General features: G+C 44.9%; 2 protein-coding genes and 1 pseudogene across 3 annotated transcripts; all 3 read right to left on the bottom strand.

Annotated features, from left to right (window-relative positions):
• Positions 1–4647: 4647 nt before the first annotated feature.
• LOC143331411 (zinc-binding protein A33-like) lies at positions 4648–5954 on the bottom strand (annotated as a pseudogene).
• A 3135-nt stretch (positions 5955–9089) lies between these two features.
• Positions 9090–10466, bottom strand: LOC143331207 (nuclear factor 7, brain-like). Its single transcript, XM_076747883.1, has one exon. The coding sequence runs from the start codon at positions 10464–10466 to the stop codon at positions 9090–9092; it is 1377 nt and encodes a 458-aa protein (XP_076603998.1).
• An 11498-nt stretch (positions 10467–21964) lies between these two features.
• Positions 21965–24552, bottom strand: LOC143331316 (E3 ubiquitin-protein ligase TRIM39-like). 2 transcript variants are annotated; one of them, XM_076748047.1, is made up of 2 exons: positions 24533–24552; positions 21965–23330 (listed from the first exon to the last, which is right to left on the bottom strand). In XM_076748047.1, exons 1-2 carry the CDS (start codon positions 24550–24552, stop codon positions 21965–21967), a joined length of 1386 nt encoding a protein of 461 aa, XP_076604162.1. The 2 variants fall into 2 exon arrangements, with proteins under 2 accessions (XP_076604162.1, XP_076604171.1); XM_076748056.1 differs by lacking the exon at positions 24533–24552 and having other exon boundaries at positions 21965–23341.
• Positions 24553–26661: the final 2109 nt, after the last annotated feature.

The following is a 26661-nucleotide window of genomic DNA, read 5'->3' as shown; positions in this document are numbered from 1 at the left end:
TGATGATTGTATGACCAGGCTCTCAGCAGCTCCATTGATCAGGGCTTACAGCTCCTGATATTGTTCGTATTACTGCCGAATATCACATTTAATCAAACATCTGTCTGATTGTACGTTTATTTCTTCCTGTGCTCCAATCGAACGTTTTTTCCAGCGCTGCGCTCACTGTGAGGGTCACCACTGAAGGTTTCCAGTTCACCTCCCGCGTCCAGACCTGTCACAGTTTCCATGTTTGAGCCCAGTCCCTCCAGCCTCTGCTCTCTTTCTGCGCCTCTCTGCAGTCTCAGGTCGGCCTTGGCCCTGAACTGGGCTTAACTGGTTCTCCAGCCCCTCACCACCACCTCCACCGCCTCCTCCTCCACCCCGGAGAGCATTTTCTGCGAGCGATGAAGAAACCAATAAACAGACGCTCGCAGTGATCCGTGTCACATTGTTTGGCCCACCTGCAACCTGTAAACTCCTCACCACGGACTGGATGTTCTCAATTTGTTCCACGGAGAGGCCCTGGCTTATACTAGCCTAAAGGGGGCACTGGAAGAGCATCTGGTCAGCATACAGCAGCACGCTCACCGGCTCTGGCTTCAGTTTCAAGTCAATTAACGAGTCCTAGAAAAAGAAGGAGACGGGGAGCAGAACTTCTGTCAGAGAGCGGGGCAGATCAGGGAACACTGGAGGGCTGAAGGAGCTCTTGGTGGTGTCATTTCCGAGAAGTGGGGAACTTAGTTCAAGTCGAATAACTGGAGAAAACCTCGTAGGACTCAAATCATAACAACAGAGATCAACCTTCATGTGCTGTGAATACATGAACATAAAAATACTCCGGTCCTGCGTCTTAGTATTATCTAAGTATTATCAGCAGAATGTACTCAAAATGTCAAAGTACTCTGATTCGATGTGACATTACTAGATTGTTAATAATAAGCATCAATGCCACAGCAGTATTTTACTGCTGGAGCTGCTTTACAGACAGACAGCTTGTTTAGTCCAGTGGTGCGCAACCCAGGGGTCGGGTCCCCCAAAGGGTCACCAGATACATCAGAGGGGTCGTGAGATGGTTAAAAGGAGAGGAAATGAAATTATCATACACTAATTTAAATGAATATTTTGAGGGAAATTAGACTTCTTTGAGCCTCAGTTATTTAAATGAAACCAACATCAACCAACCAGAGGTTCAGAGCGGAAATGACTGTTTGATGGAACTGCAAACTCACAGAAACTGCTTTTTGGAAGTGGTCTCAAGGCACTGCTGCTTCAGTCTTAATGGATGCATTCTACTTTTATATTTTTAATTTAACATCTTAATCTAAAAAGTAACCAGAAGATGTCAAATAAATGCAATGATGTATGAAGTGCAATGTTTCCTGCTGTAGAAGTATAAAGTAGCTGGAAATGGATCCAGGTGCTGAAAGTATCTAACAGAGTGAAGCATCAATATAACTTGGATTTAAGCAACATTTGTAAGTGGTTCTAACCTTCGCATGCAGTGTCTTGTTTATGTGATGAAGTGAGCCGCCTGATGACACACGCTGACACGCAGGAGCGTTCACACACAAACCAACATCCTGATGCACAAACGCCATCTTCTTCTGGTTTGATCAAAGCGATGTTTAACAGAGTGACACCTGGTGAACACGCACAGGATTACATGTACACAAACACACAAGCACACATGCATGTGCACGCAGTCCTAACTCAGAGCAGATGACGTGAGGCTGAAGTCAGGGGAAGCGACATGAAGGAACCAGGGACAATTATTCGGGTCCTAAAGGGACAGTTCACCAAAACAAGCTGTAAATGAGCTGTAAACAAGGAAATCTGTTGGTTTTCTTCTCGGCCGCTGCTCCAAACCCTCCTGAAGGTGGATGAAACCCTGCCAGGTCAGACAGGAAACACATGAAAAGCTTTATCTGAATCACTATTTATTTCATAAAAATGTCAAAAAAAAAAAGCTTTTCTGTTGTAATATCAAAGATCGTATGAGTCTAACAGCCATGAACACAGAGTTTCTGGTTTCCTGTAAACAGGATTAAGAGATTACAGCCATGTTAGCAACATTTTGCACAGCACTAAACACAAAGTCCATCTGAGGCCGACTGAACCAAAGTATTGACCAAATTTACATTTTAATAGAGCGCCATCATCAGGCGTTTTCTTATATGTCCAATACTTTGGTTTAAACTCAGAAACACCTCCGCTGACCTCAGCTTGGCTTTCTGTATTCGAGCACTCACCAAATGTTAGCATGCTAACACGCTAAACTAATCAGTGGTAAACATTGTACCTTCTAAATACCAACATTCAGCTCAAATGCTTAAATTCAGCCTGAGCTGCCGACGTGTCTGTGGACTCGTAGTGTTGTTCGAATGAAACCCACCGCTGGGATGAAATATCTTTATGACGACGTTAAAACACACAAACAGCGATTGTGCACAGACAGACGACGCACTGCTGGGTTTGCCTGCTCGTCTGACAAAACTGCACTGACCGAACTGCTGGAATAAATGAACGAGGAGCCCGAACAGCAGATTTATGTACATCAGCAAATATCAGAAACATGTACATGGATGAAAACATATGAAACACAACTATTTTTGTAACTTTAATTATAGTGGAAACATTACGTTAGTGGACTCTGTGAGTAATATTTCCAATTTTTTAGTAAAAGACTAAAATCAGCCCACACATCTGTCCAGCCAAACCATGAATATTCTATATTTCCTGCCATCTAAACAAACTTTCTTCCTTTCCCCCGATGGTGTGATGTTGTATAAACACAGTCTCAGCGACAGCAGGACGTGTCTCCAGGCACTGGCTCCTGGTTATGGAAGGAGGTGGCTGGGAACAAATTGACTCTTTATTTTATTGGTCTAACCTCACGGCAGACGCTGTCTCGCTGTGCGGTTTCAGCAGTGTCACTCAGCCCTGTCTGTCTAAATATCAGCAGAGCAGCCTACGCAGCCGTCTCCCTCGCTGAGTTATTCCTGTCGACGCATGAAGGACGGGGGCGGACAACAGAGCGCAGGGCACATTCAGACAAAGGCTGCAGGGAATATGGCTTTTAACTGTCGATTCCAAAGAACTGACTCACTCAGGATTATCTAATCAGAGGAGGGGAATACGAACACTGACTGTCTGCTCAGAGTCAGATGTCACAAATTGCAGTTTTACCCAGAAACAGATGCCTAATGAACTGCAGTGCAGTGAAACTTGGTTTTGAAGGTTCAGCTCTGGCTGGACGTTTAAATCAACCTGGTTTTAAACATCGCTAAGACAACCAAAATGATAACTGGCTTTGGGAGAGGTGAGCTGGTCGTCTCTCACCGGCCACATGATTAACAAGGCCCAGCAGAGGCTTCAGAAGTCCATGGCTGCTGTGGAGAGCGTCCTCACCTTCTCCATCACAGTGCAGAAACAAAACCACCCTTCAGAGGACACGGATGTGCTCACAGCGTCTTCAGTCATTGCCCAAGAAAATGATGACTGAGAGATCAATCACCAATCCACAATGAAACAATCAATAACAGCCTGATATATAATCAGAGCACATATACAATTGATAACTTCATGTGTGTTGGGCAAAAGGCAACTTGAGCTATCAGCTGTTGGACCACAGACCAAAGAGCCAATCATCAACAGGAATCTTCCTCTGGAAAGCAGAAATATTGAACGAAATTTAATGAAATCTGTCCATTTTACTTCATGGAAACTTTGACGTGATGGTGACATTAAACGAAAAGGCCATACCTGCGTCCTTGTGCTGACTCGATTGCCAATGACTTCCAAAGCGACACGTCACCGTTGGAGAGTAGTGGACCTTTGTGGTCACATGGTTGACATACATCTTGGGTGGATTTGGGTTAAATGAAGTACGTTACTGTTGTGTACGTTCTGTCACTTAAGATAAGTCAACGCTGACTTTTGGTTTCAAACAGGACGTGAACAGCCGTCTCCTGGGTAAATGTCCTGTGTTTGTTTTGGCCATCCATCCACCACACCTTTGTCCACATGTGGACTTTCTTGCTCTTTATACTACATCACCTGACTTCCTCCTTTGCTCTCGTCTTATTTACTGTGGCCACTGGAAACACTGATCTTGTTTGGAAACTTTCTAACCTGGACAAGAATTTAAAATGAAGGTTGTTGGATCTGAACAAAGACTGGTCACTTAGTTATTGATAAATTCATTGTTTTTTCATTATTTGGACCCATCAGCTTCCACAAAGTGGTTGCAGGTCTTCATGGCTTCACACACACAAGTCCAAGTAATAAAGATTAGACGATTTCAACTGACACTGTACTGATGAGAAACAAAACCCCAAATGAACCATAAAATCTGAAACTAAGTGAAACAGTTTTTCATCAGACACAAAATAAAACACACAGTCAAACGAAATAAGAAAAGAAAGAAAATACAATGACAAAATAACAAAAATGAACAGATCTTTGGAATAATGATAACGAGGCAGCAGTCGGAGCAGGTGCAGCTGAACTGGTTCAATTCACTGACTTTTCCCTTGAAGAAATAAACATCACAAATATAACCGTCCTCTTCATCTCTGCCTGCTCTGGTTCACTGTCACACGGACCTTCAGTGGTAACATCTTCAATGGGACTTTATCCAGAGTGTCAATATATGGAAACATCCTCTCAGTGAAAGTGTGTGTGAAGGTGTGTATGTGTGTGTTAGTATCAGGATCAGAGAAGGACAGCTGTCCTCTGTCCCAGTCCAGATTCACTCTGATCCTCTGAGGCTTCCTCTGCACTCGCAGAACAGTGGATGGATCTGATTGTGAACGTGCTGCGTACTGACCTCCAAAAAACCTTATTCTCCACAATCCAGAATGAGTGACTCCCTTCCTCTGGACAGACTCTGCTAACACACCCAGACACCAGCCTGTACTGCCTCTGACCTCCACATCCCAACTGTGAGTCCCTGAGTTAAAGCCCTGAGAGCCCAGCACAGAGGTGTACAAGTCAAACCTCTCTGGATTGTCAGGAAGCTGCTGTCTCTGTCCTCCTCGTCTCACACTGGTCAGATCTTCAGACAGGATGAGTTGTGGATAAACAGAGTTTGGGTCCAGAATCACAGGACTGTATGAGACCATCTCCTTCATCTTGTTCCAGATGTTGAAGGTCAGGTTGCCCAGGTGTTTGGCCACGTCAATCAGAGCTCCTGAGACCAGCTGTGGATCATCCAGCAGAAGGCGCTGCTGGACTCTTTCCACTGCAGCCTTGTAGCTCTGCAGGAATGAGACGTCTTCAGCTCTCAGCTCCTCCTCTGTGGCTCTGACTGTGTCTGAAAGAGCTGATATGTCTCTGCTCACATCCTCCATCTTCTGCTTCATTATCTGACTCTTCTGCTCCTCTTCCTCCCTCAGTGCAGCTACTCTGGTCTCCTCTTCCTCTTGTAGAAACTGGTGAAGCTTCTTAAACTGCTCTTTAATCTGCGTCTCTGTGTGTTCTGCCTGGACCTTCACGTGTTCTGCTGTTTGATCAAACTTCACTTTAACTTCTTCATAAACCTTTAACTTCTTCTTTAAGGGCTCCAGAGTTTCCTGAAGCATCTTCTTGTGTTGCCGTGCAGCTTCATCGATGGGTCTGAATCTGTGGTCGCTGTGTTTTTCTGAATCTCTGCAGACGAGACAAACTGGCTGCTGATGGTCCAGACAGAAGAGTTTGAGTTTCTCAGAGTGCAGACTGCAGAGAGCCTCTGAAGCTCTCTGATCTCTCTCCAACAAGAAGGCCTCACACAGGTTCTTTAACACCAGACTTACAGGTGGTTCCTCTCTGGACAATTGTCGCTTACAAACTGGACACTCACGTGTTTCCTTCTGTCTCCACCAGGTCTTCAGACAGTCTTTACAGAAGCTGTGGCTACATGACAGAACAACAGGATCTCTGAAGATGTTGTGACAGACCGAACAGGTGAGATCCTCCTCTGATCTGGAAGCCATTTTGTCTCAGAGTGAAGCTGAAGACAGCAGACAGACAGTACAGTCAGTCATGGCCTCCCTCCCCCTCTCTGACAGAACTGAAATCTACTTCCGCTTTGCTCTTTTCTCTCAGCTGAGCAGCATTGTTTTGCCTGCACCTCAGGCAAAACAGTGCAGCCTGGCTGCGAACCAACAGCATTTGTAGATCCAGTATCACAGCAATTCTCACATCCCTTCACTGGCACCCCATGAAGTATGGAATAGAGACACTGCTTTCTTGCTTTCCTGATCAAGGTCTTTCAAAAACTTCTCAAAATCCTTCTTTTCTGACTTACCTTATGTGTAAAAATGCTGTTGTTTACTTTTTTCTGTATCTTTATAACTTTGTTTGAAAAGAATAGAGAAATACATTTTACTCACTTTGAGTCCTGTTTTCAGTCAAACTCGCCCTCAGCTTGTGGAGTGTCAGCAGGTTGAAGCAGCAGTGATGAAGTTTTCAACTTTTCCCTCCTGTAGCTGAAGTCACTCAGAGGAAGTTGTTAGTTTAGCGTGAAGGTAAATCATTTTCTGTGTTTCAGTCAGTCTGTCTGTCTTTAGTGAGGAAGGAGAACAAGCTTTTCAGTGGTCACAGGTGAGGCGTGAAGCTTTGTCGCTCCACCTCTTTTAAATGCTGCCACCTCTCATGCAAAACAAGGGTGTGTTTCATTCCCAAACATTGATTCATTACAGGATATGTTGACTGATACTGTGCAGTAGGGAGATATATAATAACTGGGGGGTGATTTTAAACATTTAGAACATATTGAAATATTTTTAGTAAATATATCGACCTACAGTTTACTTTCTGAAAACATATGCAACAGCTGAAATCTTATTGTGATGAATGAAGACTTCAATAGAGTGTCGAAATGTACCGTTCTCCTGTGTTCCCCCAGGATTCTGTTATCTGTTCTCTCAGGTCAACTGCCCTTGTGTTCAGGGTGTCTGTGCTTCTTGGGGCTTGGTACCCAATCTCGTTTTTCAGGGATGCAGATGTCATCCCTGCACTGACCTGTCCTCCTAGCTCCCCCTTGCCGTAGCATCTTTGTACCGTGGATGAGTCACATTGTACCTCATCAGTCTCTAATTGTGAAAGTAGGTTGTTCTTACGGATATTAGAGCCCTGAGTCACAAGTTGCCAACTTCTCGTTAGGGTGTCCTGGTTCCCCTACACACACACACACACACACACACACACACACACACACACACATATATATGCACAAGAGGTCAAAGACAAACAAACAAACAAAAACTATTCTGCTGCATAAACAGGCACCATTTTTTTAATGATTTCAGTGAAAATTTAGGGACAGTCGTGTTGACCATGAGCATTAAATTCTCAATCCTTAAAAACTGACTCAAATTCCTTCACAGTAATCAGCTCTGACAAAGTCCTTCTATACGTTATTCCAGGAACAAAGGGCAGCACATTTAAAACTTTTTTTTTGGCTACTTCTGTTGTAACTCTGTGACCGACATCTGTAGAATAATGTGAGAGTGCAGACCATATAGATTTTGGATTTTACAGATGAACAAAGGTAAGAAAGAACCAGCCGAAGGAGAGATTGATATGAAAAGCCAACCAATGTGAAAGTCTGGGGACGTACAGAGATGACCTTTTAGCAGCAGCGTCCAGAAAACAGTGGTGCTTGAGATTTCTACAGCCAGTTATAAAACGTAAAGCACAATGGTATAAAGTATCTGACTTTTCAGACAGTGGTCAATGAAGGTACAAAAAGATGCAGAGATCAAACATTTCCTTGCTGTGGTGGCAAAACAAGATTTATTCCTAAATAAAGACAGTGTATGATTGGAATGTGTGATTGGAATGACAAGCTCTGATCAACACTAATACCCACAGACTTAGAGCTGTACTTACAGCATTTGTTATGAGCATTTCAATGTCGATCCCTCAAGCAGTTGAGATCTTTGGAAGATTAGATGTAAACTTTTTGTCATTTGAAAACAGCATGATTTTTGATTTAGTTAAATAGAACTGAAGAACATCAAATGCAGACTGCAGAGATTAAAGAGCTTTTGCTGCTGAAGGGGCTGAGCAATAGATAACTGCATCATCTGCATAAAATGGAATAAAGCATTTCATAAATATTATTTACATATGTGGAGAACAGTAGTGGTCCTCGTATGGAACCCTGGGGCACACCTTTTGATACAGGGAGGAAGGAGGAGAAGAACCAGCACAGTGGACATGCCCGGAGAGGCCAATATTGTAGAGTCCATCTATCTTGGACGTCCAGATTTTAACCAAATATCAAACACACTGAAATAAAATTTTCTGGTTCTCACGTAGAGGCTACGTTGTGGGTGCACAGATAAATTCATCGCTCTACGATCTTTAACTCACTCTCATTGTCTCGCTGTTTTTCTCTACAGTCAAAGATCTGAAATGAAAGCACTGAAAACACACAGTACACTGTGCAGGTTTAAAAGTACTTTAATGAACAAATATAAACACGTGTGATCATAGGTTGACATGACTTTGGTAGGAGGTGTAAAAGTTTTAGGTTATTTTTAACACTGTTTAAATAAAGGTTCAGTGCAACTTTTCAGTCTGCAGAAAATCTTCATGCTTTATTTCGTCACAGCTGTAACTTTGACAGAAGCAGAAGGTGTTTAAACATTGAGATACCAAGAAAACCAAGAAAAGACGATAATTTATGTTGATGAACGACAGGAATTAATCTACATTCAGTGTTAATGTTAATTCATGTTCTGAACTCACCAACATCACATGAAGCCTGAACCCACACTGACACATCCACCTTAAACATGAGCTGTCCACCTTAAATAGAATGTGTCCTGTGATGAAATGAGGACCAGCAGAATTCAACTGATGGAAACTGAATGAAAACACTTTTACAGACAGAATCACCTCAGCTTCATCACATCAAACAGAGAATTGTTCATATATTTAGGAAAATACAAAACATAAAAATATGAACTGTGAAACAGATTTTACTCAAACTTTATGGTCTGGGCAGGAGTTTAAAATGAACAATGATTGGCTGCTCAAACACTCAGTTATTGATAGACTGATTCTGTTTTCTTTATTTGGATCCATCAGCTTCCACAAAGTTGTTGATGGTCTTCATGTCAGACCTTCAGTGGTAATATCTTCAATGGGACTTTATCTATAGTGTCAATACATGGAAACATCCTCTCAGTGAAAGTGTGTGTGAAGGTGTGTATGTGTGTGTTAGTATCAGGATCAGAGAAGGACAGCTGTCCTCTGTCCCAGTCCAGATTCACTCTGATCCTCCGAGGCTTCTTTTGCACCTGGAGAGCAGTGGGTGGATCTGATTGTGAGTATGCTGAGTACTGACCTCCAAAAAACCTTATTCTCCAGAATCCAGACTGTATGTCTCCCTTCCTCTGGACAGATGCTGCTAACACACCCAGACACCACCCTCGACGGTCTCCAACCTCCACATCCCAGCTGTGAGTCCCTGAGTTAAAGCCCTCAGAGCCCAGGACAGACCAGCGTTTATTAAACCTCTCTGGATTGTCAGGAAGTTTCTGTCTCTGTCCACCTCCGTATCTCACACTGGTCAGATCTTCAGACAGGATGAGTTTTGGATGAGCAGTGTTTGGGTCCAGAATCACAGGACTGTATGAGACCGTCTCCTTCATCTTGTTCCAGATGTTGAAGGTCAGGTTGCCCAGGTGTTTGGCCACATCAATCAGAGCTCCTGAGGGCAGCTGTGGATCATCCAGCAGGGGGCGCTGCTGGACTCTTTCCACTGCAGCCTTGTAGCTCTGCAGGAATGAGACGTCTTCAGCTCTCAGCTCCTCCTCTGTGGCTCTGACTGTGTCTGAAAGAGCTGATATCTCTCTGCTCAGATCCTCCATCTTCTGCTTCATTATCTGACTCTTCTGCTCCTCTTCCTCCCTCAGTGCAGCCACTCTGACCTCCTCTTCCTCTTGTAGAAACTGGTGAAGCTTCTTAAACTGCTCTTTAATCTGCGTCTCTGTGTGTTCAGCCTGGACCTTCACGTGTTCTGCTGTTTGATCAAACTCCTCTTTAACTTCTTCATAAAACTTTAACTTCTCCTTTAAGGGCTCCAGAGTTTCCTGAAGCATCTTCTTGTGTTGTCGTGCAGCTTCATCGATGGGTCTGAATCTGTGGTCGCTGTGTTTTTCTGAATCTCTGCAGACGAGACAAACTGGCTGCTGATGGTCCAGACAGAAGAGTTTGAGTTTCTCAGAGTGCAGACTGCAGAGAGCCTCTGAAGCTCTCTGATCTCTCTGCTGTAAGAAGGTCTCACACAGGTTTCTTAACACCAGACTTACAGGTGGTTCGTCTCTGGAAGATCTTCTCTTACAAACTGGACACTCACGTGTTTCCTTCTGTCTCCACCAGATCTTCAGACAGTCTTTACAGAAGCTGTGGCTACATGACAGAACAACAGGATCTCTGAAGACGTCGTGACAGACCGAACATGTGAGATCCTCCTCTGATCTGGAAGCCATTTTGTCTCAGAGTGAAGCTGAAAACAGCAGACAGACAGTACAGTCAGTCATGGCCTCCCTCCCCCTCTCTGACATAACTGAAATCTACTTTCACTTTGCTCTTTTCTCTCAGCTGAGCAGCATTGTCCTGCCTGCACCTCAGGCCAAACAGTGCAGCCTGGCTGCGAACCAACAGCATTTGTAGATCCAGTATCACAGCAATTCTCACATCCCTTCATTGGCACCCCATGAAGTATGGAACAGAGACACTGCTTTTTGCATACAAGACCCCACATGGTCTTACCCTTCATCCATTTCTGAACATTTGCAATCTTACTCCACCTCTCGGCCACTCAGATCACCTGATCAAGGTCTTTCAAAAACTTCTCAAAATCCTTCTTTTCTGACTTGCCTTATGTGTAAAAAGGCTGTTGTTTATTTTTTTCTATATCTTTATAACTTTGTTTGAAAAGAATAGAGAAATACATTTTACTCACTTTGAGTCCTGTTTTCAGTCAAACTCGCCCTCAGCTTGTGGAGTGTCAGCAGGTTGAAGCAGCAGTGATGAAGTTTTCAACTTTTCCCTCCTGTAGCTGAAGTCACTCAGAGGAAGTTGTTAGTTTGGCGTGAAGGTAAATCATTTTCTGTGTTTCAGTCGGTCTGTCTGTCTTTAGTGAGGAAGGAGAACAAGCTTTTCAGTGGTCTCAGGTGAGGTGTGAAGCTTTGTCGCTCCACCTCTTTTAAATGCTGCCACTTCTCATGGAAAACAAGGGTGTGTTTCATTCCCAAACATTGATTCATTTCAGGATATGTTGACTGATATGAGCTGAAATCTAACTGTAATGAATAAACACATCAGCAGCATAGCAACTGCACCGTTCTTAGGCAAGGCAAGGCAAATTTATTTGTATAGCACAATTCATACACCAGGCAATTCAAAGAGCTTGACAGAAGCATAAAAATACATTAAAATCATACATTTCAAAGAAAGAAAGAAAGAGATTAGAAGAGAATAGAAAAATAAAAATAAAATACAATTAAAGGAACATTAAAAACAGAAGCCAGTAAAAGACAATAATTTAGCATTTAAGACAATAATTTAGCATTTAAAATGATTACTTTAAGTAAAAGCTGTAGCAAATAATGTTTTCAACCCTGATTAAATGAGCTGCTGGTTGGTGCAGACCTCAGGTGTGCAGGGAGAGTGTTCCACAGGTGAGGAGCATAATAACTGAAAGCTGCTTCACTTTGTTTGGTTCTGGGAACACACAGTAGACCTGTCCCTGATGACCTGAGAGGTCTGGATACTTCATATGGAGTTAATAAATCTAAAATATATTTCGGTCCTAGACCATTTAATGCCGTGGGGTTGGGGCTCGCAGGCGAGCGCCTGGTGGCCGGGTCTTTGCCCACGGGACCCGGCCGGGCTCAGCCCGAAGGAGCGACGTGGGCCCACCTTCCCGTAGGCCCACCACCCGCAGGAAGGACCAGAAGGGGCCGGTGCTTTGCGTTTTGGGTGGCAGTCGTGGGCGGGGGCCCCGACGACCCAAACCCTGGACAGCGACTCTGGTTATGGGGACATGGAATGTCACCTCGCTGGGGGGGAAGGAGCCGGAGCTAGTGCGGGAGGTTGAGCGGTACCGACTAGAGATAGTCGGACTCACCTCCATGCACAGTTCGGGCTCTGGAACCCAACTCCTTGAGAGAGGCTGGACTCTCTTCTACTCTGGAGTTGCCCGCGGTGAGAGGCGGCGAGCTGGTGTGGGCTTGCTTATAGCCCCCCAGCTCAGCCGTCATGTGTTGGAGTTCTCCCCGCTGAGCGAGAGGGTCGCTTCCCTGCGCCTTCGGGTCGGGGACAGGTCTCTCACTGTTGTTTCGGCCTATGGGCCAAACGGCAGTGCAGAGTACCCGGCCTTCTTGGAGTCCCTGGGAGGGGTACTGGAAAGTGCTCCAACCCGGGACTCCATCGTTGTGCTGGGGGACTTCAATGCCCACGTGGGTAGCGACAGTGATACCTGGAGGGGCGTGATTGGGAGGAACGGCCTCCCCGATCTGAACCTGAGTGGTGTTCTGTTGTTGGACTTCTGTGCTAGTCATAGTTTGTCAATAACGAACACCATGTTCAAGCATAAGGCTGTCCATCAGTGCACGTGGCACCAGGACACCCTAGGTCGGAGGTCAATGATCGACTTTGTAGTCGTATCATCTGACCTTCGGCGGTATGTCTTGGACACTCGGGTGAAGAGAGGGGCTGAGCTGTCAACTGATCACCACCTCTTGGTGAGTTGGATCCGCTGGCAGGGGAGGAAGCGGGACAGACTTGGCAGACCCAAACGTACTGTGAGGGTCTGTTGGGAACGTCTGGCGGAACCCGCTGTCAGGGAGGTGTTCAACTCCCACCTCCGGGAGAGCTTCGACCAGATTCCGAGGGAGGTTGGAAACATTGAGTCCGAATGGACCATGTTCTCCACTTCCATTGTTGATGCAGCCGTCCATAGCTGTGGCCGTAAAGTCGCCGGTGCCTGTCGTGGCGGCAATCCCCGAACCCGGTGGTGGACACCGGAAGTAAGGGATGCCGTCAAGCTGAAGAAGGAGTCCTATCGGGCTTGGTTGGCTCATAGGACTCCTGAGGCAGCTGACGGGTACCGTCAGGCTAAGCGGGCAGCAGCTCGGGTGGTTGTAGAAGCAAAAACTCGGGTCTGGGAGGAGTTCGGGGAGGCCATGGAGGAGGACTACCGGTCGGCCTCGAAGAAATTCTGGCAAACCGTTCAGCGCCTCAGGAGGGGGAAGCAGCTCTCCATTAATACTGTTTACAGTGGAGGTGGGGAGCTGCTGACCTCGACTCGGGATATTGGCGGGCGGTGGAAGGAATACTTCGAGGATCTCCTCAATTCCACTGTCATGTCTTCTGCAGAGGAAGCAGAGACTGGAGACTTGGAGGTCGATTCGTCCATCACCCGGGCTGAAGTCACTGAGGTAGTCTGCAAGCTCCTCGGTGGCAAAGCTCCGGGGGTGGACGAGATCCGCCCTGAGTACCTCAAGTCACTGGATGTTGCAGGGCTGTCCTGGTTGACACGCCTCTGCAACATCGCATGGCAGTTGGGGACGGTGCCTTTGGACTGGCAGACTGGGGTGGTGGTCCCTCTGTTTAAAAAGGGGGACCGGAGGGTGTGTTCCAACTATCGGGGGATCACACTCCTCAGCCTCCCTGGGAGGCTCCCTATTCCAGGGTACTGGAGAGGAGAATCCGGCCGATAGTCCAACCTCGGATTCAGGAGGAACAATGCGGTTTTCGTCCCGGCCGTTGAACACTGGACCAGCTCTATACCTTCCACAGGGTGCTTGAGGGTTCATGGGAGTTTGCCCAACCAGTCCACATGTGTTTTGTGGACTTGGAGAAGGCATTCGACCGTGTCCCTCGCGTCATTCTGTGGGAGGTGGTCCGGGAGTATGGGATTGGAGGCCCTCTGCAGGGTGGCGGGGCACTCCCTTAGAGATAGGGTGAGGAGCTCTGTCACCCGGGAGGAGCTCAGAGTAGAGTCGCTGCTCCTCCACATCGAGAGGAGTCAGCTGAGGTGGCTCGGGCATCTGTACCGGATGCCCCCTGGATGCCTCCCTAGGGAGGTGTTCCAGGCATGCCCCACCGGGAGGAGGCCCCGGGGAAGACCCAGGACACGCTGGAGTGACTATGTCACTCGGCTGGCCTGGGAACGCCTCGGGGTCCCCCCGGATGAGCTGGAGGAAGTGTCCGGGGAGAGGGAAGTTTGGGCGTCCCTGCTCAGACTGCTGCCCCCGCGACCCGGCCCCGGATAAGCGGGTGGAAATGGATGGATGGATGGATGGACCATTTAATGCTTTGTAGACCAACAGTAAGATTTTAAAGTCTATTCTTTGACTCACAGGAAGCCAATGCAGTGATCTGAGGACTGGTGTAATATGGTCCTTTTTTCTGGTGTTTGTAAGGACTCGTGCAGCAGCATTTGGAATCAGCTGTAGTTGCCTAATTGATTTTTTGTTTAGACCAGTAAAGACTCCATTGCAATAGTCCAACCTACTGAAAATAAATGCATGAACCAGTTATTCCATGTCTTCTTTGGACAGACATCCCTTAATTCTGATTACATTTTTCAGGTGGTAGTAGGCTGATTTGGTAATGAGCTTTAACTGGCTGTTAAAATTCAGGTCAGAATCAATAATTACACCAAGATTTCTGGCTTTATCTGTTGTTGTCAGTGACATGGAATTAAGGTGAGCACTGATCTTTGACCTTTCATTTTTGGGGCCAAATACAATCACTTTTGTCTTATCTGCATTAAGCTGAAGGAAATTCTGGCACATCCACTCATTGATTTGATGAATACACTCACTCAGTGAAAGTAAGGGACGGTAGTCATGTGATGACACAGAAATATAAAGTTGTGTATCATCTGCGTAAGTATGATAAGAAATATTATGTTGCTCCTTAATCTGAGCTAGGGGCAACATGTAGATATTGAAAAGAAGTGGTCCGAGAATGGACCCTTGTGGCACCCCACACATCATCTTCTGTCGTTCAGACACATGCTCACCAATTGACACAAAGTAGTCTCTATCTTGTAAGTAAGACTTGAACCAGTGTAGCACAGTGCCAGTAAGTCCCACCCACTTTTCCAGTCTGTCAAGCAGTATGTCCTGATCAACTGTATCAAAGGCAGCACTGAGATCTAATAATACTTAGACTGAGGCTTTGGAAGCATCATTATTCAGATGTATGTCATTTAAAACTTTGATAAGTACAGTCTCAGTGCTGTGGTGTGGACGAAATCCAGACTGAAATGCATTAAAAAGATTGTTCTGCATCATGAAAGCATGCATTTGTTGAAAAACAACCCTTTCAATAATTTTTCCTAGAAAGGGAAGATTTGATATTGGCCTGTAGTTACTTATCGCTGAAGCATCCAGATTAGTCTTTTTTAGGAGAGGTTTTATTACTGCAGTTTTCAAGGCCTGGGGAAAGTGACCAGACTGAAGAGAATTATTTATTATCTGCAACACATCTGGAGCTATGCAATTAAAGACATTTTTAAAAAAGTTTGTTGGCAGAGTATCAAGGCAGCATGTTGTGGATTTTAACTGTGATACAGTTTCTGTCAGCCTTGTATGATCTAGAAGGTTAAAGTGTGCTAGATTAACTGGAGAACAAGAAGGCACGGATGGACTTATCATGTTGCCTGAGCTGGAGCTGCACACTGTTTGTCTTATCCTTGAAATTTTATCTGTAAAAAAGGCTGCAAATTCATTGCATGACTTGGCTTCCTTCCTGATAAAACCTTTTGTCTTAACTGGGGCGATGGAGTCAATAATAGCCATAACTTTGGAACTGAAACTATTTACAAGGTCATCAGTTGAAGCTGAGGGCAGTGTTGGTGATGGTGTAAAACACTGATTGAAGACTGCACAGGTGTTATCATTAATATAACGTTCATTAAACAAAATGGCGACTCCACCTCCTCTCTTATGCATTCTTACTTCACTTATGAAACGGAAGTTCGGAGGGGCTGACTCATTGAGAACTGCTGCGCTGTTATCTTGTCCTAACCAAGTTTTAGTTAAAAACATAAAATCAAGCCTGTGCTTGATGATAAAGTCATTGATTAAGAATGATTTGCCTGCCAAAGACCTAACATTTAAAAGGGCTAACTTAAATGTGCTAAAAAGTCCAACATCCCCATGTTTTAGAACATACTGTGGCTGACGTGGAATACATGTTAAATTCGATGATGTGATGTTTCTGGAGAGATGGGCCGATCTTCTCCTCCTACCTACTGAGACATGAATCACTGCTTCCGGCACAATGGGCCCTGGCTTTTCCTTGGAAAAGTCAGGCATAACATTTGCCTTAAAAGCTGGACCCGGAACACATCAGTTACCAACACAAATAGGTGGCTGTGCTGGGCTCTTACTAGGGGACTGGAGTAGGTTCAGATCAAGCCGTGGAGGGGGTGGAGGTGGTGCCCGTCAGCGCTGTGGTGGTGGAGGGGGACAGGGTGGTTGTAGGGGGCGGGGTGGAATTTGGGGGGACAGGATCCCAGATGGCCGAGGGGTAAGTCTGATACCCGCGCTGACAAGTTTGTTCATTCGGTCAGTAAACTCCAGCAGGGGGGAGGATGGTGATGGGATACCCAGTGAAGATGATGAGCTGGATGGAGTTTGGGCAGTTGGAGATGGTGACCTAGGTGGAGTTTTAGTGGTTGGAGATGGTGACCTAGGTGGAGTTTTAGTGGTTGGAGTCAGTGAATCCTCACGAGCAGTGGCCCCTGGCGGAGGACATGAGGCATCCTCCTTTTTGCTCTGGCATCCTTCATGGTTAGAGCATACAGGCGGGGGGAGAGTTGGTTCTCCTTCATGTTTTGGTGTTTGCTGCTTTTGTTTGGATTCCTCTTGTCTCTTGTCCTTGGGAGTGGGAACAGTGTTACGCAGGAAGAAAGATAGGTTGGAGGCAAAAAGTTTTACTCCTGACTTGTTTAGGGAAAGTCCATCTCCTTTGAAAAAATGTCTGCGGTCCCAGAAAAAGTTGAAATTGTCAATAAAATGCACTGAGTGGACATCACACGCAGTTGAACGCCATCTGTTTACTACCAATAATCTGCTGAATCTCTCTCCTCCTCCTCTGACTGGTGGTAAAGGCCCACTGAAGAAGACCTCAGCATTCAGAGAGCTCACTGCATTTAGCAGTTTACCTAAATCTCGTTTGAGCACTTCAGATTGTCGTTTCGCAATATCATTTGCCCCTGTGTGCAGTGCAAGGTATTTCAAAGTTGGAATTTCTGCAACAAGACTGAGGATTCTGTCGGTCATGTTGGAGACTGTATCATCTGGAAAGCACAATACTTTCGTGTTTCTGCTGTACATGCTTCCCACGTCTTTAATAGTAGCTTTCCGTGTAGCTTTCTAGCTTCTGACTTCCTGTCAGGCCTTACCCTTCTCTGTGAGTCCGAGGAGTTATCCAGGTTTTCAGTTGGAGATCCAGGGTCCTGCAGTAGTGGAGCAAACCGATTTTGTAACTGCACACTAGCTGGTTTGGGAGTTTTGTTGCTCACCTTCCCTTTAGCTTTTATCCACAGCTGTGCCTTACTCTGCACAGGTGTTGAGGAGGATGATAACGCAGGCCAGCCTGTCGCATCACAGATCTCTGGGCGCTGGGCTCTACCTGTTGGACGTCTCCCCATATCAGCTGATTTACTCTTGGGCTTTGCCCCGAGAGCATTCCAGGGAGGACTGATACAGGCAGATTTATTACCCGGTACACAGCCCTTTAGTTTCGTGGGAGCTGTATCAGAGCTAATTAGCTGGATGTTAGCATTCTCCAGCCCGCTGTTTTGAGTCAGCGGCAAAGTGCTGTCATTTCCGCAAGGTCCGTTCACTTCTGCGTTTATTCCCAGACGCTGAACTTTAGTTTCCAACACTGCAACCTGCTGCAGAAGTTTGTAGAGGTCATCTGTGGAGAAAGGAGGCATCTTGGTGCTAGTTAGTTAGCTTTAGCTGCCAGCAGGCTTTTTCTGTTGGTAGGCCGTAGCAGGCTTTTTCTGTCAGTAGGCCAGAGCAGAGTGTATCCGTACACCTTTTGATACAGGGAGGAAGGAGGAGAAGAACCAGCACAGTGGACATGCCCGGAACGGCCAACATTGTAGAGTCCATCTATCTTGAACGTCCAGATTTTAACCAAATATCAAACACACTGAAATAAAAGTTTCTAGATCTCACTGAGCGGCTACGTTGTGGGTACACAGATAACTTCATAACTCTACGATCATTAACTCACTCTCACTGTTTTTCTCTACAGTCAAAGATCTGAAATGAAAGCACTGAAAACACACATTCACTGTGCAGGTTTAAAAGTACTTTAATGAACAAATATAAACACGTGTGATCATAGGTTGACATGACTTTGGTAGGAAGTGTAAAAGTTTTAGGTTACTGTCAACTTTACAACATGCACAGTATTACACCTCTTATGTTCCTGACTCTCTTGCCTGGACCTCTTCTTGTTCAAAGTTAAAAACAGAAATGTACCCTGAAGTTCTTTAGTTAGTACCACAAGCTAAAAAAGAGGAACGACCTTCAGGTCTTGGTGAGCAGGATATGAAATAAATCACAGAGGACTGATGAAATGATGCAGAACTCATGAATCCATCTTCATCCAAGCTTCCAGCTCTGTTTCTCATTGGTCAGACTGCATCCCAAAAAAGTACCTGGTATCTAACAGTACCACAGTATAAATGTATGGTTCCTAGATTGTTACCTCCTCATTTCCAAACTTTACCTTGTACCTACATGTATGTATCAGTACATACTGTTCTGGTACAAACAATGACACTGCAGGTTATGAAGAATTAGAGCGTGCCTCACCAAACGTTCAGCCACTCTATTCTGCTCTTTCAAGAAATAAAGGACTACATTCAGTCTAACATGAACAATTTCCAGCTCCACTGGTCCAGTTCAGCAGATGTCAACACACGACAAATGAGGAGCGATCAATAACACGATAGCAGGAGGCGAAACAGGCTGTTACCACTTTAAACATTTATTCATGAAATGTGTTAATGTATCTTTTATTGTTTGTCGTCACAGCTGTAACTTTGACAGAAGCAGAAGGTGTTTAATCATCGAGATTAAATCTGAATCTGATTCAGCCCAAATCATTGCTGGATATGTCGTCTGAACGCTGACAGTGTCCAACAGGCTTTTGCCTCAGCTATGTTTCTGATCATAGATTGAACGTGGTGGAGTTACAACATGACTTAACAGAATCCCAGGACTGATCTGGGAATGGGGGCCTGGAACATTGACTACATTTACATGCAGTCAAAAACCCTTTCAAAACTGGAATATCAGCAATAACCTGGTTGCGCACGGCCATGGAAACATCTTGAATAACCGGAATATGCTCATGTTCCGGTTTTTAAAAACCGGAATATGACCCCTGTGTTGTGGTCTCGAGTTCTGTGCATGTTTTTGTCGTCTGCCGGTATTCCCCCCCTCCTCCTCTCTGTTCTCCCTTTCTCCTCTCACTCTCCTACTCTGCAGCGCTGGAGTGTGGAAGGAGGCAGGACCGATCTCCGTGCCCTATCCAGGAGACACACCTGAGCGGCATCAGGTGATCAGCCGCGGCCTACTTCAGCCAGCTCATCCACCTGCTCAGTGCCGGAAGATTTCCTAGCTCTGCGCACACGTGCCTCGCCACACTGTTTTGCCTTGCCTCCTTCCTCGCTTCCAGCTCCAGTGTGTTTTCGAGTGTTTTGTTACTTTTTCTATTTCGAGCCGTTTTTCCCTGTCCAGGTGATTTTTGGTTTCTTATATTTTTCGAGTATTCCCCGCAGTGGTGACTTTGTGTTTGCCTTAGATAGTTTTGAGATCCTCAGTTCCTGTTTTGAGCCTGCCTTGCCTTTTTCCCACGTAGTGGAGATTTTCGTGTTTTTTTTGCTTTGTACTTTGTGAGTTCAATAAACTGTGTTCAACCTGTCTCTGCATCCGGGGTCCTGGCCGTGTTTTTGACTCACGTATCCTAACACCCTGGGTTACTCCTTTTCTAACCCGAATTTATGGTCATGTATACGCGTATCGGAATATCCCCATCGAACAGAACATTAATTTGTGTTCTGCGCATGTTCTATTCGTAAGGAGTCTTGGTCTTTTGAGTGCAGGAACTACTTGTTGAAAACATGGCGAAACGGAGGACACCACACTTTTGGAGCGAGGAGGAGACAAGTCACCTCGTAAGTGTGGTGAAAGACATGAATATCATGTCTTTTGTAGATGGTAGAAAGTACCGGGATAGTGAGATACACAAGAAGGTGAGCGAAAAGTTACGAAGCTGAAATGACGCGCATTGCGTCATGACGTTCTCCGTGCGTCGACACGTTGTCCGTGCATCACTGTTTTGATCGGGATATCCCAATTGATTATAATTACCATGTATACAGGAATAACCCTGTTTGCTCACGCATGTAAACAGATTATTCCGAATGTTTCAGAAACCGGAATATTGACCATAACCCGAATATTGACTGCATGTAAACATAGTCATTGAGGGAAGGGGTGATGTGCAATATTGCTGCAGAGTGTTGTATTTACCACGAGGGGTGCCGCTGAATGTGTGTTGAAGTACTGTGGAATCATGCAGTGAAGGGGTACCCTGGAATATGGCAGGAAAGGGAAACACTGGAACGGTTAACCTGGAATATCATGGAAAAGGTGAACAATGGAAGGAACAATGTTCCAGAATACTCATAATATGTCCTGTGCAGATCAGACATACCTGTAATCAGGGACGGGCAGTGTTCCTGCTCAACAAATTCACATTTAAAATACAAGATTTAGTATTTTTATCCAGATATGTTAGTGTTCTGTATTTTTGTTATTTTAAAAATACTAAAAATACCTTCCTCCAAACCATCCATGTGTCGACGTCACATTCATGCAAACTGACACAGCGACGGCTGCTAGTTTGCCCGGGCTCGTCTGAGAGGCATGAGGGTGGAGCAGGAGGTGGATGAAATGTGTTGGTTGGTGTATTTCTAACAAGTATAACAAAAATGGAACATTTTCTAACACTTGCCATCGCATTTGAGTTAATTGTTGGCAGACGTTTGTCCCCTTTTATCTTTTTTAACTAGGTTAACTGTGTACAGTGGCGAGGTGCCCTGAAAGCTAACGTTAGCTGTGATAAAACTTCACCATCTGGTTTTATACCAGCAAATATTATTAGTTACTATTATTAAATTATGAAGAATTAGAGCGTGCCTCACCAGACGTTCAGCCACTCTATTCTGCTCTTTCAAGAAATAAAGGACTACATTCAGTCTAATATGAACAATTTCCAGCTCCACTGGTCCAGTTCAGCAGATGTCAGCACACCACAAATGATGAGCGATCAATAACACGATAGCAGGAGGCGAAACAGGCTGTTACCACTTTAAACATTTATTCATGAAATGTGTTAATGTATCTTTTATTGTTTGTCGTCACAGCTGTAACTTTGACAGAAGCAGAAGGTGTTTAATCATCGAGATTAAATCTGAAAACCAAGAAAAGACGATAATTTATGTTGATGAACGACAGGAATTAATCTACATTCAGTGTTAATGTTAATTCATGTTCTGAACTCACCAACATCACATGAAGCCTGAACCCACACTGACACATCCACCTTAAACATGAGCTGTCCACCTTAAATAGAATGTGTCCTGTGATGAAATGATGACCAGCAGAATTCAACTGATGGAAACTGAATGAAAACACTTTTACAGACAGAATCACCTCAGCTTCATCACATCAAACAGAGAATTGTTCATATATTTAGGAAAATACAAAACATGAAAATATCAAATGTGAAACAGATTTTACTCAAACTTTATGGTCTGGACAGGAGTTTAAAATGAACAATGATTGGCTGCTCAAACACTCAGTTATTGATAGACTGATTCTGTTTTCTTTATTTGGATCCATCAGCTTCCACAAAGTTGTTGATGGTCTTCATGTCAGACCTTCAGTGATAATATCTTCAATGGGACTTTATCTACAGTGTTAATACATGGAAACATCCTCTCAGTGAAAGTGTGTGTGAAGGTGTGTATGTGTGTGTTAGTATCAGGATCAGAGAAGGACAGCTGTCCTCTGTTCCAGTCCAGATTCACTCTGATCCTCCAAGGCTTCCTCTGCACTCGCAGAAATGTGGATGGACCTGAATGTGAATGTGCTGAGTACTGAGCTTCAGAAAACCCTATTCTCCAGAATCCAGACTCTTTGAGTCCCTTCCTCTGGGCAGACTTTGCTAACACACCCAAAAACCAAAATGTACTGTCTCCAACCTCCACATCCCACCTGTGAGTCCCTGAGTTAAAGCCCTCAGAGCCCAGAACAGACCCGTATCTATCAAACCTCTCTGGATTGTCAGGAAGCTGCTGTCTCTGTCCACCTCTGTATCTCACACTGGTCAGATCTTCAGACAGGATGAGATCTGGATGAGCAGTGTTTGGGTCCAGAATCACAGGACTGTATGAGACCATCACCTTCATCTTGTTCCAGATGTTGAAGGTCAGGTTGCCCAGGTGTTTGGCCACGTCAATCAGAGCTCCTGAGGGCAGCTGTGGATCATCCAGCAGAAGGCGCTGCTGGACTCTTTCCACTGCAGCCTTGCACCTCTGCAGGAATGAGACGTCTTCAGCTCTCAGCTCCTCCTCTGTGGCTCTGACTGTGTCTGAAAGAGCTGATATCTCTCTGCTCACATCCTCCATCTTCTGCTTTATTATCTGACTCTTCTGCCGCTCTTCCTTCCTCAGTGCAGCCACTCTGGCCTCCTCTTCCTTTTTTAGAAACTGGTGAAGCTTCTTAAACTGCTCCTTAATCTGCGTCTCTGTGTGTTCTGCCTGGACCTTCACATGTTCTGCTGTTTGATCAAACTTCTCTTTAACTTCTTCATAAACCTTTAACTTCTCCTTTAAGGGCTCCAGAGTTTCCTGAAGCATCCACTTGTGTTGTTGTGCAGCTTCATCGATGGGTCTGAATCTGTGGTCGCTGTGTTTTTCTGAATCTCTGCAGACGAGACAAACTGGCTGCTGATGGTTCAGACAGAAGAGTTTGAGTTTCTCAGAGTGCAGACTGCAGAGAGCCTCTGAAGATCTCTGATCTCTCTGCTGTAAGAAGGTCTCACACAGGTTCTTCAACACCAGGTTTAAAGGTGGTTCTTCCCTTGAAGATCTTCTCTTACAAACTGGACACTCACGTCTTTCCTTCTGTCTCCACCAGGTCTTCAGACAGTCTTTACAGAAGCTGTGGCTACATGACAGAAGAACAGGATCTCTGAAGACGTCGTGACAGACCGAACAGGTGAGATCTACGTCTGATCTGGAAGCCATTTTGTCTCAGAGTGAAGCTGAAAACAGCAGACAGACAGTACAGTCAGTCATGGCTCCTCTCCCTCCTCTGCTAGCTTCACTGAAATTTACTTTCACTTTGAGTTCTGCTTTAGTCAAACTCACCTTCAGTGTGACGACTGTCAGCAGGCTGAAGCTGCAGGGCTGTAGGTGTGTTGTAGTTTTCTGTCCTGAAGCTGAAGTCACTCAGAGGAGGTTTTTTGGTCTGAAGGTGAATCTGATTGTCTCTTTCTCAGTCTGTGTCTCTGTTTGAGAGGAAGTAGAACAACATCGTCCTGGTTTATCACAGGTGAGTCACAGGTGTATGTTTCAGTCCAAAGTATCGATTTATTGCTGCATATGTCGCCTGCACGCTGATAGTGTGCAGATACTATGATCATAGTATGAATGTCATTTTATTGTGGTGGAGTTAATCATTTCAAGAAGTTGAGGTTTGGACATAATCAGCAGGTTAATAATTACCATATTAATCCCTGATGACAATAATGACTTGTTGCAGTCTGTCCTGTATCAGACTGCAACTAATGATTATTTACACCAGTGAATGAATGAATGAAGTTTCTGCTGCTGAAAGGTTACTGTGCAGAAAACTGTTTCAGGGAACAAAACGGCCTTTTCTCTAGCGCCACCCTCAGGCTAAACATTAACTTTAAGGATAGCTAAGGTGTCTCTCCATGTTCCATAAAGTCAGTTTTAGCTTCACAGGACTGCCTGTATAGCTGTAAACCGTGTATTATCCAGTCACTAGTGTTCATCCATCATGCCCTCATACAGAACTCCAGTGAAAGACAGACTGAGAGCGAAGGGAAGGGAAGTGGAGAGGGACAGAGAGGGATGGAGAAACACTGCACCACAACACCAGCTCTCCTTACAAACCACCAGAGACCCTCCTCTACTGCCAAATCTCCAGATCTGAACCCAAGCTTTCTGGCTGCTAATTATTCCTCGAGCTTAGTCGAAACTAAATTTATGACACGAAGCTGGCGCTGCTCGTGGCATCATAAAGTAAACTGGCAAAGAGTTTCAGAATGAACACCAAGGCCCCCCATCCTCCAGCGAAGGAAGGGAAATTAAAAAGAGGAGAATGGAAACGTGGACGTCCACAGATGAGCCGTTACTTTCCTGCTTTGTTTGTATTTCCTGTCTCTTCTTCTCTGAGGCTGAGAGATGAACCTGCAGGTTGAGGCTGACATCACCAGAGAAAGGTTCAGCTGTTTCAGCGAAATGCTGAGCGGTAACCTCCAGGGCTGAAAAATGAAGCCAAAGCAGAGGTGCCAAAGACTGCAGTTCCTTAAATGGCCACATGAGGCTGACTCCAAGAACCAGTCAATCCCATAGACCCCCATATGAAAATGTCCAACTTCACAGGTGAAATAATCATCTTTACAGGCTGGTGCTTTTAGTCTCTGTGTCTAGTTTCCTCGTTCATGACAACAGTACGATGGATGAATGTTTATATAACTCACTTGTTAAAATTATAATAAAGCTTAAAGTTTTGTATAATTATGGTCACGGCTGCTTTGACAGCAAGCTGCTAGCTTTCAGCAACCAGGCTCACCTCAGCTCCACCCATGCTCCACCTCTTTATCCGTGTCTGGGTTAGCCGAGAAGCTGGTGGAGTCAGGCGCTACCAAGATGGCGACAGCGTCACGATGACGTTCAGAAAGCTGTGGTGACTTCTTCTTCTCCAGTTCGTAAATATTCTACAGTTCACTCGACTACAGTTATCTAAGCCTCCAAATGAGCATTTTACAGTCAAAGCAGTTCATTAAATTGGCTCCACTAAGACATTAATTTATCAGGAACAATTCTCCAATAATAAAATGTAAAGGACACACACACACACACACACACACACACACACACACACACACACCATTGTGTGCTGCTGCTGTATTTTATCTACTAACTTAATATTCAATATATTGAATATATTTTGAAATCCTGGTGGAGAAGCTCTATTCGTTCAGTTTGAGATGTGCTTTACTCAGCACCAACAGACTGTTTTGATCCAGTGTTATTATATTTATTCCTGTTGGGTTATTTACCCAAATTAAAACATCATTTTGACACAGAGTTACACACAACAAGCTCATTTTCAACCAGTCACAAATGAACTGTTGGCTGTACAAATGTCACGCACATGAGATTCAGAACAGACGTGTAGTAAAAATCAGAAAGAAACAGTGACGTGAAAATAAGACAGAGGGACAGCAGATAATAAACAGTGACAGAAATACGACAGAAATAACACATCAGCGACTTCAACAGTAACACAGCGACACGTTGTCTTTGCTGTGCTGAGCCAGATTTTAAGAAGTCCAAAAATAAAAATACTGGAGGCTAAAAAATACCCATCATGTGTTCTTTTTTTAATTGTAGAATATTAAGTCCCCCCTTGTTGCTAAACCCCCCAAATCTCCAGAAGATATAAAGAGGACATGACCTCATAACAAAGGATGACGAGTTCAAGTAACTGTACTTTAACTTCAGTAACATTTTCAGTTCAGGACATATACTGAACTTGTAATGAAGTATTTTTAAATTGTGGTACTACCTACTACTTTTTCTTCTCCCAACACTTTGGTACCTGTGCCTGTGACAGTGGGCTACCCTGACATCACCTGACACCCCCCCACCCTTTTGTTTTTAGACAGTGGAAGCTTCAAGTGACATAATGCATGTTTTGTGGGGAGGGGGCTGCTCTGAGCCCCGCAGTGTTACAGCTTGAGTGAGTCACTGGTGGAAAGAGCGGAGGAAGATTTGAGAAGAAATATTGCTGCTAAATGAGTTTGGACAGCATGACATCACGGGGTAATTAAAACAGCTTTCTGGAATTCCGTTTCCAATTCCTGCGCTCAGGTTTGTTGGAGGATTTCTTCGAGCACCTGCAGGCTGGTGTGTGAGTGAAATATTTTCACTGGACGGAGTTCAAGCTTTGAAGGGAAAGAGAAAAAAAAACGGAGGCAGCGGCATTACGCCATTCTTGCCTCTCTTGGAGGAAAAAAGTGGGATTTAAAGAAGTTTCTTACAAGATATCCAGCAGAATGGTGCCGTGGAGTGTTTGATGCAAGTCCGCTTTCTCTGCCTTCTCTTGGATTTCCGTCACAGACGGATCTCTCCAGCACTATGGTTCTTACGCACGACGGATGGGAGATTAAGAGTTTGCAGGATTTGTTTCTCCAACTTCTAAAACTCACTTGTAGTCCACATTTTTTCTTTTACAGCCTCGCATATGTCTGTAGCCTATTTCAGAAGGGAGAGGCACTTTTTATTCATTTCACCTCTGGCGGAGCGCAGAG

Source organism: Chaetodon auriga, chromosome 2, assembly GCF_051107435.1.
Source record: "Chaetodon auriga isolate fChaAug3 chromosome 2, fChaAug3.hap1, whole genome shotgun sequence".
Classification (NCBI taxonomy): Eukaryota; Metazoa; Chordata; class Actinopteri; order Chaetodontiformes; family Chaetodontidae; genus Chaetodon; species Chaetodon auriga.
The sequence above is the reverse complement of the archived record's forward strand: the minus strand, read 5'-3'. Positions and strand labels throughout refer to the sequence as shown.

Bases quoted from the DNA above. Each gene is read 5' to 3' on its own strand.
- LOC143331316 (XM_076748047.1), bottom strand. From the start codon at position 24,552: ATGTCAGCCTCAACCTGCAG. The intron at 23,331-24,532 runs GTTCATCTCTCA...AATGGCTTCCAG, and splicing joins ATGTCAGCCTCAACCTGCAG to ATCAGACGTAGATCTCACCT.
- LOC143331207 (XM_076747883.1), bottom strand. From the start codon at position 10,466: ATGGCTTCCAGATCAGAGGAGGATCTCACATGTTCGGTCTGTCACGAC.